We start from the raw sequence: 15,240 nt of genomic DNA on the forward strand, positions 1-15,240 counted from the left end.
ATTTTCTTATGTATAAATCTTTTATTAGTTATTTGTTTGAATGTTTCTCTTAACTGTCGACGTTGTTTTTAACAACACGCACACCGCCGGTAGTCAACGGAAGGAAGTCATCCAATAGCAATCGACATTACTGACTGTTACTCATCTCTCAACCAATCAGAGGCGTTAATGTTCTTATGTTTTAGCGCGTAGACTTTCGTTCTGAAGTCGACCGCGTATCTAAGTTCATGCGCATTGTTTTAGTCATCGGGGAGTCTTTCGATTTAAAACTACCTTTTTTACAATCCGAACCTTCTCCGGAACTAATGACCTGTGTCCTGAAGAGATAGGCCCAGGGCTTGCCTTATGTTTTGAGGATTTGTTCCCCATCGTTCTTAGTCACAATGCTAACTAGCTAGCTAATGCTAATGTAAGCTAACTCGACACCAGGATATTTAACGAATAATAGCGATGAAACAGTTTCTCGATTGTTCTCACGTCAGTTATCTAATAAAGGAGAGGTCGACAAGTGTGAGTATATCTACAGTTATTGCGCATTACTGTGTTCTTTAAGTAAAATTGCTGTTGTCAGATCTGCCATCTGCCTATTGTGCTGTCATGAATTTGTATCGCTGTTACAAATTTACTTCCTCTAAAGTGTTCGTTATAACTTAGCTGTCAGTCTAAGTATTCAGGGCACAGACAGCGTATTTATATTAAGATACTGTTTTACTCATGAATGGTGAATTAATACTCACATCAGTACAGCATCACAAGAACACGGTCTGTTTAAGCAGAGGTGTCACAACTTTTCAGGAGGTCCCCTTTAATTTAGGGCTGATGCCATTTAACTAAACACGTTAACCCTTTTAGTGATTTCTCACAAGGTAAAAGGGAAGAGGAGGAGTTTCAGCCATCACCATGCTTCTCATTTAGTAACTTATGTTCTTTCTATGTGTCTATGTATCTATCTATCTACAGAATAAAATACAAATACGCCTTTTTTTTTCTTTCATGATAGATATAAGTGGTTAGACAGAAGTGATAAATCTGTTTGGTCAATCTGATGTCTTTTTCAGAAAATCATAAAATATTCTGATATTGATCATATTTGAATAATAACCACACAATGTCACTGTTGAGAATTTTAAACTAAAAATGTTGTATTATAGTTTTTCCCCTTGATAATGGCTTCTTATTATTTATCAGATACCAACATTTTTGGCTGACTATGAACATTTGTTCTATCTGATTTACACTTTGCATCATCATGGTTTCATGTTTTTTTTTCACAGTTTTTTCTTAAAGAAACTATGCAAAGTCTTGAGGGCTGAAGTCAGAACATGGTGTTAAATGAAAATTATTATTTAGGGGTACAAGGTATTAGATTTTTGACAACATACAATATGCCAATTATTACAAAATAATTTTATCCAGTGCCGGCATATATATTTAGTTCACACCTAAAATTTAAGGCTTTATAGAGAAAATGTCACCCTTAAACAAATGGTAAAGTTTCAGGAATGAGGGTAAAGAAAGAATAAGACTTGAGCAGATGCAGGTCTGTTGGTCCTGTCTTAAATGCTACAATCTCATCTGTACATAGGACCCATATTTACAGCAATTTATCAGTTGTTAATACTGAAAGAAATATTCTTATCTACTAACACTGATGAATGATTGTTTAAGCCCATATCTGCTGATACTGAAAGCATTCTGAGAATATTGAGAATCTTAAATGTATTTTGTATTCCTGAATTTAAAAAATAAATATTTCTCAGCTTTGTAATTTAGAAACACAAACATACTTGTCTTGGTTCTTCCAGCTATATTATAGTCTTGCCAGTCTATCTGTGTAATATTCTAATGGCAAATATTTATAGTCCCTTATCCAGATCAAGATCCAGGTCTTTGGCCTCCAGTACTGTACATTGTCCAAACTCCCCATGTTCCATCATAACACTTGCTATTTCCTAATCTCAGGGTCTCAGAAACACACTACTTTTTGAAAGTGTCCCTGGCTGACATTCCTCATGATTCTACTTCCTCTCCGCAGACACACTAACCATTTTGGATGGCGGTGGCGCCCGCCTCGATGGCGGATAAGATCATAGTCCTTGATGATGATGAAGAGGATTCTCCCCAGCCCTCCTGCTCTGCCTCCACTTCGTCATCGAAGCATCAAGCCAAAAATGTTTCACCTCTCAAAGCTCAGCAGTCTGCCCCTACACACATTACGCAGTCACCCTTTGCTTCTGCAAAGAAGGATGCACATGTTCTGCAGGTGGAAAATGAGAGATTGTTCGCTGAGGTAAGCTCTCATAAAGAGGTAGTGTCTTTATTGTCTACCAGTCAAGGTTGTTAAAGTTAACTATAACTAACAAAATAACAAACTAAAATTCAAAAATAATTTTAGTTAACTGAAACTAAATAAAACTAACCTTTACCAAAAAAACGAAAACTAACTTTAACTGTATAATGCGCTTATAAAACTAACTAAAAGAAAATAAAGACAAAATATCCTTAGTTTTAGTCTTTGACACAGCCATACTGACTGGCATCTACACACAAATCTGGGAAGTGTAAAATTGCCTGATCTGACTGGTTAAGACTTCAGGTAGTGGTAGTTTCATGTCTGGAGTTGTATTCAAACATCATCATTTAGTAAATAATATAAGTGAAGAGTAGCCTTTTTTAATAAGTTTTTAAAAATATGATTCTCACTCAGCCCCAACATCTATCTGTAAAAAACCAAAACTCACACCAAAAATATTAAAAACTGAACTAAAATAAAGCATTTTTTGCAAAAACCAAACTAAACTAACAAACCTGCAGTCAAAACTAATAGAAACTAAACTGAAATTGAACACATAAAGTGATAACAAAATAAAAACAAAAAGAGAAATCCAAAACTATTACATCGTTGCTACCAGTCAACTAACTTCTATTTAGGTACGACCAGAGAACAGCTGGTTATCTGTTGAAATAATAAGGGAAACAACTCTGTGCATTCAAAGTTCCATTCCAAGACAAACATGTTTTTGGTGGTATAATATCTGTGAATAAAAGTAAGAACACTACCTTTGCCTTTACATTGCACTGCATCTGATCAGAACCTGATCCACTGAAGTTTGCAGAGGTGCAAACACATTTCTTTATTTTCATGCAATGTAATAAATGGATGGCATGAAACCTTTTATGTAGAAGTTACAAGATTCAAGTGTTAGAAAAACACATTTCAAAAAGAGAGGAAAAAAATATATAGAAAGAGAGGGAAAAACCTGAATCTCACTGTGCATAAGCTGTGTTTGTCAGTAATTCATATACCATGTCATTCTTTTCTTTCTTTACTGTGTCTCTCTAGTTTGTGGAGCACTGTTCAGCTCTCACTAAGGACTGCCCTGAGGTCTTGACTTTCCTCCAAGCCAAGCATTCAAAGGCATCCCCTGACTTTCTTTCATCCGTGGAGTTCAGGAACACTTTAGGACGGTGTCTGACTCGTGCTCAGGCCAACCGCTCTAAAACCTTCGTCTACATTAATGAACTGTGCACCGTACTCAAGCAGCATGCAGCCAAGAAGAGACAGACCCTCACCAAGGTTGAAACTGGGTCTTGTACCTCAACATCAAATTCTGTCCAGTCTACCTCTGCTACACTCAAAAGTAAAGACAAGACTAAAGATAAGAAGGGTAAAGAGGAGGAGGAAAGTGGAGAACTGGTTACAGATGATAAACAACCGTCCACGTCTGGGCTGCAGGAGGGCGCAGAGGTCAACGAGAGGGAGGAGCAGGACGCAGAGAGAAGAGAGAGAAGAGCAACTAGGAAACAGGTATATCCTGGGCACTGTTGATCTGACTGGTTTTAATTGGTGAATTAACAAAACATGATGCATGGCAATAAGAGAGAACACAACAAATTTAGGGTTTTTTAGTTTGAATTTTTCCGTCCATTTGTAAAAACAGCTTTTGAGTTTACCAAGAGATGTTCATTATAGTACAAGAGAACATGGAGCTACAACGGAAATCAAAAGAAAATAACCTATAGGGATAAAACAAAAGACAATACATCCTGGGGCTGCACAAGAAATTACAAATTCTTTTCTATCACATTGTGAACAAAAATGTTTAATTTTGCAAAAGAATCAATAACCTACTATAGTTTCACTGTAAGAGCAGCCTGCTTCACTTGTGTGTGACTGTTAAGAGATTGAAATTCAGCGGTTAAACAGCTGATTTAGTAGTGGGAAGGTTTCAGAGAAATATTTTTAAGAAAAGCCAATATAGACCATGAGATGAGAAAATGAAATAGCAGTAACTTCTTCTCATAATTCACTTTATGGTGCTGCTGTGTCAGACAAACCATAAAGGAAATGTTTGACTCAATATGATTGTGTTAACGATGAAAACTTGCCTAAAGAACAAGCTAAAAGAGCAGAGACATTGTTTAGCATGGCTAAAGGTGTAAAAGAAAATCAGCCTTTTTAAACGGATTTAGTATCATCCAAATTGAATAGTAGGGGAAACACTATGTATTTTACTCGTATTGCAATATTTAGCGCAGCAAGGTGAGATATTGCAGTATCGCCTTTTTTCCCAATATGGTTCAGTCCTAACACTTACTGATAAGTGACAAAATTATTATCAGCAATTTCACATCACATACTGTGTGTTTCTTTTTTTCCCTCCTTTTCATTATTGACACACAAATTAAGAGGCTTAAGTTCTAAACGCACTGGTCATTATCGACTCTAGATCCTGATGCTGTTTGGTGCTCCTCTCTCCCTATATTTCTTGTCTCTCTTCAACTTTCCTATCAAAAATGAAGGCAAAAAGCACAAAAAATTACTTTTTTTTCAAAAATGATCTGTGCTGATAGTTTCATGTCAGTGAGCACATCACCTCATCATGGCTGTTTTTAATCTCTCTCAGATAGCGTACCTGGAGAACCTATTGAAGGTGTACAACGATGAGATCTGCCGCCTGCAGCGAGCTGAGCTCAGTTTGGATGAGCTTGGAACCGAGGATTCTTCATACATCCAGGAGCACAAACTCAAACGCAAGGTTAGGCAGTTTAGTTCAGCACAGAGCTCTGTCAGACAACAAAAAATGTACTCAGATGAAAAAAAAAATGATTCACTCTTTGTTGTGTTGTTCTATTCTAGATGATGAAGATTTATGAAAAGCTGTGTGAGCTGAAGGGATGCAACACTCTAACAGGCAGAGTCATTGAGCAGAAGATCTCCTACAAAGGCAGTCGTTACCCTGAAATCAACAAGAAGGTAGACATCAATACATAACAGAACATCACAGTCAGATGTCCCATGATTTCTTTCATACAAACAAAACTCCTGAGTAATATTTCTGGGTGGGAACGCAGCAGGTGGTAACTTCACCATGAGCAAGCAGATGGAGGTGAATCCTTGATCTGAACTGGGCTTAGCAGCACACATTTCTGAATGTTAAAGACATAAACTGGGCCAAAGGACCAAACATTTTTATGTTTTTGAATCTATTCCTGATCTTGTGCTGACATCACTCTCCTCTGTCAGATTGAACGTTTCATCAACAGCCCTGAGGTGCAGAGGAATCCTCCAGATTACCAAGACATGCTCCAGCTGGTTCTGCGAGCCAATGAGCGATACAACCTATGCCTGAGCAGGAAACAGCTGAACCAGATCGCTGAGGAGGCTTTCAGAGAGACCGGGAGCCGCATGCAGGAGAGGCGTCACCTTGACCTGGTGTACAACTTTGGTTCACACCTCACTGACCCCTACAAGCCAGGTAAGGCTCCAGGCAGGAATCAAAAGTCCTCCTTCTTGTAACTGAACCTGACCGGCTGACTGCCTGAAGGGATTTAAACACATAAAATGACTTCCTTTTCATTCTCCTCTTCTTTCTCCCCTCTAAAGCCACTGACCCGGCTCTGTTGGACACCTCACTGCTGCGGAAGCTGCGCTCAAACAGAGAGGTGGCTCTGTCCCGTCTGGAAGAGGTCATCACCAAGTATGCCGTCAAACAAGAGGACATGCAAGAGGAGGAGAGGCTCAGACGACAGGACAAAGACAATAAGGAGAAAGAGGTACAAGAGCTCACAGGTTACGGGAATCACTGCTGTCAGCGTTTCTTATGATGCTGTTGTTGTGGATTACTGACTACTTAGATTCCTCACAACTTAAGGCTGGGTGGCAATTTTTATGAGACGTTCTGCACATGCAAGTTTCTAGCACAAATCTTAATTTTCTTTTCTTGTAGTTAGATTTGATCATAATGGTATTTTACCTTATCGTAGTAGTTTTACTTAGGTGACAGAGCCATATTTTTAATTAATGCACATACCCTTGGCATCTGTTATACTGTGATGATTAAGATTTCCTTTAATATTTCAGCAGTTCACATCTAACTATCCTAAAATATTTTCACAGCTACAGTTCCATTGACCTATCTGTTTGTCATAGAAAAGGAGCGAGTGAGCAGAGCTTGTGTGTTTTAATTGATTTTGGATGTGTTTTCTCTAGAAAAGTATTAGATAAACTGACCTTTCATATCCTACCTCAGAGCAATGCCCAGGTAAGGTCTGTGTGGGAAATGCTGGATGTTCTTTACCCTAATGTTTCTCATACAGACAGCCGTCTAGTTAAAAGAAGAAAAAAACACTTGAGATCCTCTAGGTTTACCTGTGGATTTTCACATGTTTGACTGGCTATGGTGGCTGCTTTAATAAAAAAAAACAAAAAACAAACAAACAAAAAAACAGCATGGTGTTTACTGCCGTCATGTCATGTTGGATCAAACTCTGTTCATGCTCTGGATACAAGAGAACAACACCAGTCTGAATAAAAGCAGACCGAGACCCACCTTTTCAAATGGTCTTGGTCCAGTTGTGTGGTCTGTACCAGGGTTCGACAGACAGCTTGTTTGATCTTTAGGGCATCTGAGGGAGGCTGTTATTGCATTGCATCCAGCTTCTTCATTTTTTTCCTTCTTTCCTTCTTTTCATCTTACACACTCTCTTCCTGGCTGTTTCTCTTCAACCCCCACATGTTGTGTGTTCAGGGTCATAAATCTGAGAAAGGAGAGAAAAACGAGGCAAACGGAGTGGAGGGGGAAGAAGAAGAGATAGAGGATGATGATGATGAAGATGATGATGAATCTTCAGACCCTGACATTGAAGAGGAGATTCAGGCCAGCACTCAGCAGGATGGACCAGGTAAGTGCAGAGGAATGAATTAAGAAGTTCTAATGGTAGATTTGGAGGTTCCTGCCAATGGTAAATAATGCCAATTGCATAAGGAATTTTAAAATATTTTTGGGAGGCAGTACTTTGATAAAGATGTGGTATTTAGACTATGGTATACATAACGGACTATCTCCTGAGCATCACCCAAGCTTTTTACCATGCAGATAACCTCTCTAGGCTGTAAAAATACAATCAGAAATAATTGGCCTCACCCTTATCTGCACCACAATTTAATATTGTGAGAAAAATCTAGTATTCTGTTGAGGAATACAATACCTGAAATCTATGCCCCTGTTACACCTCACCTGCAATTTGTAAGGAGATTAAATGATGAAACAAGATCAGACCACCTCTATCCACCATTGGAAATAGTAACAGGTGCTATTAGAGTGTTTGTAACACTGCAGTCATCGGGGGAATATTGTTGTGTGTATGTTTGCACGCATGTTGAAATTCCTCAGGATTAGTTTCAGAGGAATTTTTTTCTTTTTTTGTGATTAGTTAAATAATTGGAGCTGGTAAGTGAAGCTCTAAAAAATACTACCAGTGCCCATATCAGCAAAGACTTATAAGGCTATAAATTAAATTATTATATCTCTTCCTGTAGATGATGATGAAAATGAGGAAGACGACAGCAATGAGGCAGAACAAGGGTGTGATGACGCCAACAAGGATGATCAGATTGGCCAGCTGTCAGGAAGCGTTTCTGCAGAGGAAGAAGAAACAATAAAATATGATGACGAGGAGCCTCCCACAAGTGGACTGAGTCCTCTCTCTTCTGAAACCAAGTCTCAAATTTCTCCACTGTCTGACATCCCCTCCCCCAGACACAGCCCCAGCCAATCAGAGGCCATGCAGACTGATGAAAGCAGGCCGCTGTCTAATGGTAACTCAATAGGGTTAAATGAACCTGTGGATTCCTCCAATCATGTTTCAGTTGTGCTGGTGAGCACGAGCAAAGGCTCTGCAAACCCCTCAGAAGTCTCCCCAGTAGCAGCCAATGGGGCGTCTCCATCGCAGGATGTCATCATAGAAAAATGCGACTTGCAGATGACAACAAGTACTTCACCGCCACCCAGCCCCCGAACCACGAGGAGCCAGAAGAGGAAGCGAGAGGATTCTACTTCAGGGAACTCCATAAATACAAAGCACATAATCATCAATGACAGGTACTGCAAGGCTTAGATTAAGATGTCAGTGACATAGGAAAAACTTTGTTTGACTTAATTTTTTTAATTAAGATTTATTTTAGGACTTTAATGCCTTTGCTAAATAAAAAGAGGACAGTGGTTGGGATCAAAAACTAGGAGAGTGTGGGTAATGACATGGAAAAGAAATGGCACTTGAACCTGGACTGCCGTGTACATGTAGTGCAAACTAACTACTAGACCATCTGGACCACTTTTTCATTTGCTTTCACAGACTGAAGTCACAGGGATGAAGTCAAGGCACTTTTTTTTACATTTATTACTGCTTAAGCAAGCACAAAATAACTACCAATATACATATTTTAAACACATGCTCCCATCACCCGTCATTTTGTCATCTATAAATATCAATTTCATCTCTGTATTTTTTAAATCCATATGTCAAATGATGAACCTCCATAGTTTGCACCATAAATACTGAAATTTTAAATCTCTATTACCATCATTTCCTTTAAAAACTACATTAGTAAATAGTTTATGGACATGAATATGATGAAGCTAAAAAGTGCTGCAGGGTCTTTAAAAGTATTAAAAGTTGATAGTCAATTCAGTGAAATTAAGGGGTTTTTTAAGTATTAAAGAATCTTAAATTCAAGAATATAAAGTCCACCTTTAAGTTTAAAGTGCAGTGTAAAACTTTAAGAAAAAGATCTTCTATTGCCTGCTGCTTTATGGTATCAAACCAGTGTCTTTTTTTCTCATGGTGTTGATCTAAAAACGCCCAGTGAAAGTTTAATGGGCATACTTCAATAAGAAATATTACAAACATTTTCTTTGAAATAAAAAATGTGTCTACATTGAAATCAGCACACGATACATGCGTAACTGCTGCTAATATTACGGGTTTGAAACTGAAGCTGTATTGGGATTAGAGCTGTGAAAAAATATCGATACAGCAAGATATTGCGATACTTTGCCATCCAATACAATATCAATACTTCAACTCTTAATATCGATTTTTTGGTAAAAAATAAGAATTCATATTTTAGCTGAGTTGTTAGTAAAATATGACTTGCTCACACAAACAGCGAGTTAAAGAAAGGAAATGCCATTTGCAAGCTCTGTCTTGCTGCCATGAAATATAGCCCGAACACCACCAACGTACTGTATGATTTACATATACATCATCTCTATATTTTTCTTAGTTAACTCTGTAGAATGTCGCAATATATCACAATATCATGATATCCTGATATATCGTGATGCTATCATATCGTGACCCAAGTATCGTGATGCGTATCGTATCGTATCGTGAGGTTCTTGCCAATACTCACCCCTACTTAGGATCTTAAAACGTATGAAGAGGGTCTTGAAACGGTATTGAAAGTATTAAATTTATGGCCAGACGTTCTGTATAAACCATGATATATTTCACATTTAAAAAGTGAAAACTCAGTTTTACACAGACATGTTAAAAAAAAAACACACTGTACAGAGTATATCAGGCTCACATCACACCTGGTAACATTAGCAGCCAGCTCCACCAGCCTTTGTCCTTTGCATATTCATATTGTGGTCTGATATGTGGCCTCTTCTCAATTTGGTTGAGTAGTTATACATGAGTTCAACCCTCAACAGCCTACATACAACTTAAGTTCCATTTATCACAAAAAAAAAAAAACCTGTTATACCCCACTGTTCCTACTACACGCTAACTGCTACACTTCTTATGATTATTCTTCTGAAGAGCTCTGACAGAGAGGCAGCAGCCAATAATTGAAGCTAAAGCGGCTTCTAGTGGCGGGAGTTTCATCACAGAGCATTAGAGACTGGTTATTCAGGCCTATGTTTATAAAAATTATTGGTAATTAGTTTAACCGACTTTTAAATCTTGTGCTGGCTAATTTAATTAGCTAATTTAACTGTTTAACTGGGTGCATTCCTACTTTTAAGATGTATACCTGACACTAGCTCCCAGGGACTAGGAAGACAAAAAAATGCTGGCAGCCCTCCATTCCTTTAAAGAAGACTCTGACATGCTAGTCATACGAGCCTGCCGCATATTTGGTAGTGTGGGAGAAGCTTTGGAGCAACCAGACAAGGCAATCAGTGTCATATCAGTACAATCAATGTTAAAGTTTTACATTTTAGAGAACCACCTTAAGATGTCCATCCAGTAGAGGGGACATGGCCTAGAAGCATGACCTAGAATACTCTTTACTGTATGACATCTGTCACAAAAGCTAGAGATATTGGTGCATATTAGTGTATATATAAACATGTCTGAAGTTTTTGTTTTTAACTTCCATCTACCTCTTCATTTTTCTCCCTGCCATCTTCTTACCTTCTCTCCATATTTCCGTCCATAGTGAGGTCGACATCCCTCTGGACATGGGTGTTTATAGCTGCAATTCCCCGCAGCAGGCCGAGTCCACCCGAGCAGAGACTCCAACCTGGGAAATGGTCAGCCGCTCACAGAGGACGCCGCCTCCCAAGAAAAATAAGGTGAGGGCACATGGGAAGGCAGACTCTAAAGTTGAAACCAAACTGTCAATTTTCAGATAAACAGAAAAAAAATTAAAGTTTTTAGTATTTGGCTTTGTGTTTGTGACATTTGTAAATTTCTAAGTCTTTATTTTGAGATGATGATACTCCTCTGTTTTTATTTACATTGATTCAAGATACAAGATTCAGTTAACAATTCCAACAAATATTATTCATTATTATCAAATATGAATTGTGACTGTGCAGTGGTAGATTCTTTGTTGTAACAATGCATCTTGGTAATAAATGTAATATCATTGGAAAGCCTGTTTATTCACTTTTAAATAGTGCCACATTAGTAAGGAGCATGCATTTCAGCAGCAGAGCTGAGTTTGTGGGTTGCACCCATGAAAACTCTGCTAATGCCAAACAGCTTATCGGATATTTAACAGTTTATTCAACCATATTAATTTACTTGCAACAAATGCTGGAAGAATGGCATGCTATCTCACAGTAGTTTGTGACCAGCATGAGGAGGAGGTGCCAGGCTGTTGTGGCTGTTCTTCCATACGCTACTGGGGCTCCTGTTTGTTAAATGAAAACATCATTAAATATCCAATATGTCCTGTTTGTTCAGACTTTTTCATTCAGTCCACCAAACAAGAGTCAATGGCAGAATAAGCTGTTTGGTACTGGCAGAGATTTGGCAAATTTTTCATGGGTGCAACCCACATACTCAGCTCTGCTGCTCATCCCAAAAATACATGTTCCTTACAAATTAAGCACCTTTTAAAAGAGAAATAAAAAAGGCTCTCCGACTGTGTAAGATTTGTTACCAAGAAGAATTTTTACAACAAATAAATAATAGACCAAACACAAATTTCCTTTTTGTGTTAAGTTAAATTTCTAAAAAATATTATAAACTAGGGGTGGGGAAAAAAAAAATCGATACAGCATAGTATCACGATATTTTGTCTGGTGATATATTGTACCATCTCGTCCTCCAAGTATAGATTTTTTTTTTCAAATTAATGGCTAGTATGAACTGAAGTATATCATAATGGAAAAATAAAATCAATTAATTGGAAAATTGTTTGTCCAGTGAGGTCGGCAGAGGTGACGGTCATAGAGCAGGAGAAAGTTAGTACAACAAACATGGCAGCCCCAGGGGAAGGACATTAGGAATGCAAGCAGGGCAGGAATGAGATATGAGTCATGAGGTTTGCAAGAAGCGCTAGATGAAAATAAAATACTGTGGAAATACAACAAACATGAGGGCAAGACTGATGCTAAATCAGCTTAACAGTTGAAAAAAAGGTTATAGATTGCAATATATTGCAATATATGGATTGCAATACTCACTGTATTGCAAAATGTTTAAAATTGCAATAATATCGAATCGTGACCCAAGTATCGTGATAATATCGTATCGTAGGGCAACTAGTGATTCCCACCCTTATTATAAACCACAACTAAAATGGAGATTTAATTTGACCCTTTCCTGATTTATGATCAATTCAGAAATATGAATTTCCATCTGTAACAAATTACTCCTTATAGCCCATTTTAATCCTTCAAAGTTCATGACAACACACAAAAAGGCTCAGCTCCTGTTCATGCTATAAGAGGTATCAGACGAATTGCAACCAAAAATTAATTTGTTGCTAAATTTGTAAATGTATTTATATCACACTGTAACAGACAATAGTCACAAAGTGCTTTACACAGACACAGTATACAGAGAATAAAAAAAGTAATGATAATAAAATCTCCACATTAGTAGTTACAGCAGCATACTCGAGTAAAAGCACATTTCACACAATCTGAACAGATCATAATCACCCAAAAGCCTGTCTGACAGCTGTTTAAAGCCATTTAAAGATGTTGAAGAGTGCAAAGACAGGGGCAGCTTATTGCAGTTTTGGTGCTATGGCTTGAAAAGCTCCTTGAGTCTTTAGGTGATTACAGGGGACAGAGTGATATTGTAGTATACCAGGGAAAAATGCACCAAAAGAATGGTTTTCATTTGGATCCAAAAACAAGAGTAATCTATTTGGAAAAATGTCTTTGTTTTCTCCAAAATTGCCATCCACATCAGAAGGGAGCATTTGGGAGACATATTCCCCATATTCACCTTTGATCATTTATAATAGTCGTGGAGGATGTCTGTAGTCTTAATCCAGAGTGAATAAACAGTGTCTGTAGTTTTTAAAGAAAAATCCAAGGGCCAATTACAGACCATTTTTGAGCACACACAGATCCACAGGTAGTAGTAATTTGGTCTTGTATTTTACCTTTTTTTTTACAGTCCTTACAACTTTTTCTGCACCTTTTTTGGAGTTGAAAAAAATAACAGAGGCTACCCAGCAATGTTAAATGCTGAGTAACTAAAACGTTAAATTAAGATGTTATTGAGTTGTTTTTTTTTTACTCAAATATGTCACTTGAGGCCCTCTTATCTGGTATCTGCTTGTAACTTCATCTCCTCCGGGTCATTTAGCTTCTCCTCTTCTTCCTATACAACACATCCCTCCATGCAGTTTCTGCCCTTTTCATAATCGTAACAGAACTACCCACTCAGATACGCCATGAAGTTACAGGGAGTATTCAAGTTGCATCGAACAAAGAAAAATCTCCCAACTGTTGTTTAAATAGATTTTATAAATGGCAAACGGATACAAATTTGTGTCTTAAGTGACATTTTCACATTTCGTCAGTCACAATCCTGGGTCAGAGATCACACATTTGCTGATTGCTCCTCTCTTTGTGTTCACAGGTCAACGTAGCAACTCAGTGTGACCCTGAGGAGACCATCGTCCTCTCTGACTCGGATTAACGTCCGCTTGTCTTCTGCCGTGTAAAGACTTGTTGAAGATCAATCCATGCTTTCCAAATCGAAACTGTGAAACACAGGGAAATCTATGAAATTAGCACCTAGTCTCAGCTTTTGAAAGTAGTACAAAAGCTGAGGTAAGTGTTTTTTTTGCTAAGGATTTAAATAAAATACGAACTTTTGAATGAAAGCTGCTTTAACGAGATGTTCTTTTTGGGGGAAAAATCAGGGTTTAAGCTCTCTGTTGTAGGATGATCAGTGCTTGACTTGAACTTTGTGTTTATGTGGTTTGGTAAAGTAATCAGTGCCTGAAAACACAAACTGTTCAGTGGGGTGTGCAGCTTGGATCGGGGGGAGCTTTGCTTTCTCAGACACTCGACTGGAGAGGGCTGGGTTGGCTCACTGCCAGTTTGTTTACATTTTTGTGTTTCAATCCTAATTTTTTTCCAAAAAGTGGAAGCTAGCATTGGTTTGTATAGATAGAGTTTTGCATTTATGTTACATTTGCTGTCAATATTTATGCATTGAATCCACAAACCACTCCACAGTTGACACAATTTGTGGGCTGGAGTAGTGATGATGGAGAACATGATATTTAAAATTTTCCTTTCATGTCCCTCCTACACTTTTCTGTTTTAGTTTTAATGTAAAGTTGTTTTTTTTAATTCTGAGCTCTGTCTGCTACAGAACAGATGAATAGTTTCTCTTTGTTTAAATAAGGAAAACAACCAACCCCACAGCAGTTTAAAAGATAAGTCAAGAATTATCAGTCAACAAAGCCAGTTCAAAATTTTAATGGATACTATATTCACTTATTGGCAGCCATAAATTTGTTCTTCACTGTACCATTCTGATTATTTTTTCAAAAAACCTTAAAACACACGGCTGCTGCAGTGTTTCCCCTTTTGTCAACACACTGGGTTTTCAGATGTATTTAACCATTAAAGTGTCTTTTATTTGCTCTTACAGGCAGTGTTTCTTGAGTGATCAGATTTTTCTGACCTGTGTGCATACATGGCATTTTTGGCTAAAAGTTGGAGGGCCAAGCATCAAATCTTTTAATGACCCATTCTTCTTTTTCCTGCTGATCTCATTGTAATACATTTTTAAAATAATAAATCTTTGGGCTAATTCTCTTCAGAAATGTAGATATGGAATGTAGTTTTGTAGCCTGCTAGGCTTCATGGATGCAGAAGAGGGACACTTGTCTCACTGTGACTTCTTTCCTTTTCATTTTTTTGATAATAAATGATACTTTTTTACATTCAGCCTGTGTATGTTGGTGATTTGGATTTTACTAGAGCCTGGTGTGGATGTTATATCAAGAAATTATTTTGTATTCATGTGAGAGGGGCAGAACTTTGTGGGGTGCTCCAGAAAACAGGCTGGTCAGTGTCACCAGGATGTCATTGCACACAGTTATGTGGTTGGTAAAAACTCTTCCTGTTTGTTTTTACTCTTGCAATTCTGAGAGTAAAGTCTGCTGTGTGGGGTTGCTTTGGCTTATCAGGTCTTGACTGTAAGTTTGAGGCCCTATCCACGGTCTTATGTGTCCTAGGA

The 15,240-nt window shown here is 37.9% G+C and overlaps 1 protein-coding gene across 1 annotated transcript; it reads left to right on the plus strand.

Annotated features, from left to right (window-relative positions):
* The first annotated feature begins 180 nt into the window (after positions 1–180).
* On the plus strand, positions 181–14,905 carry daxx (death-domain associated protein). Its single transcript, XM_041808322.1, has 11 exons — positions 181–510; positions 2,036–2,290; positions 3,344–3,808; positions 4,908–5,039; positions 5,141–5,257; positions 5,528–5,759; positions 5,888–6,057; positions 7,032–7,185; positions 7,823–8,384; positions 10,733–10,868; positions 13,624–14,905. The coding sequence occupies exons 2-11, from the start codon at positions 2,054–2,056 to the stop codon at positions 13,681–13,683; spliced, it is 2,265 nt and encodes a 754-aa protein (XP_041664256.1). The 5' UTR covers positions 181–510; positions 2,036–2,053; the 3' UTR covers positions 13,684–14,905.
* The last annotated feature ends 335 nt before the right edge of the window (positions 14,906–15,240 follow it).

The sequence above is a fragment of the Cheilinus undulatus genome, linkage group 16, assembly GCF_018320785.1.
Source record: "Cheilinus undulatus linkage group 16, ASM1832078v1, whole genome shotgun sequence".
NCBI lineage: Eukaryota > Metazoa > Chordata > Actinopteri > Labriformes > Labridae > Cheilinus > Cheilinus undulatus.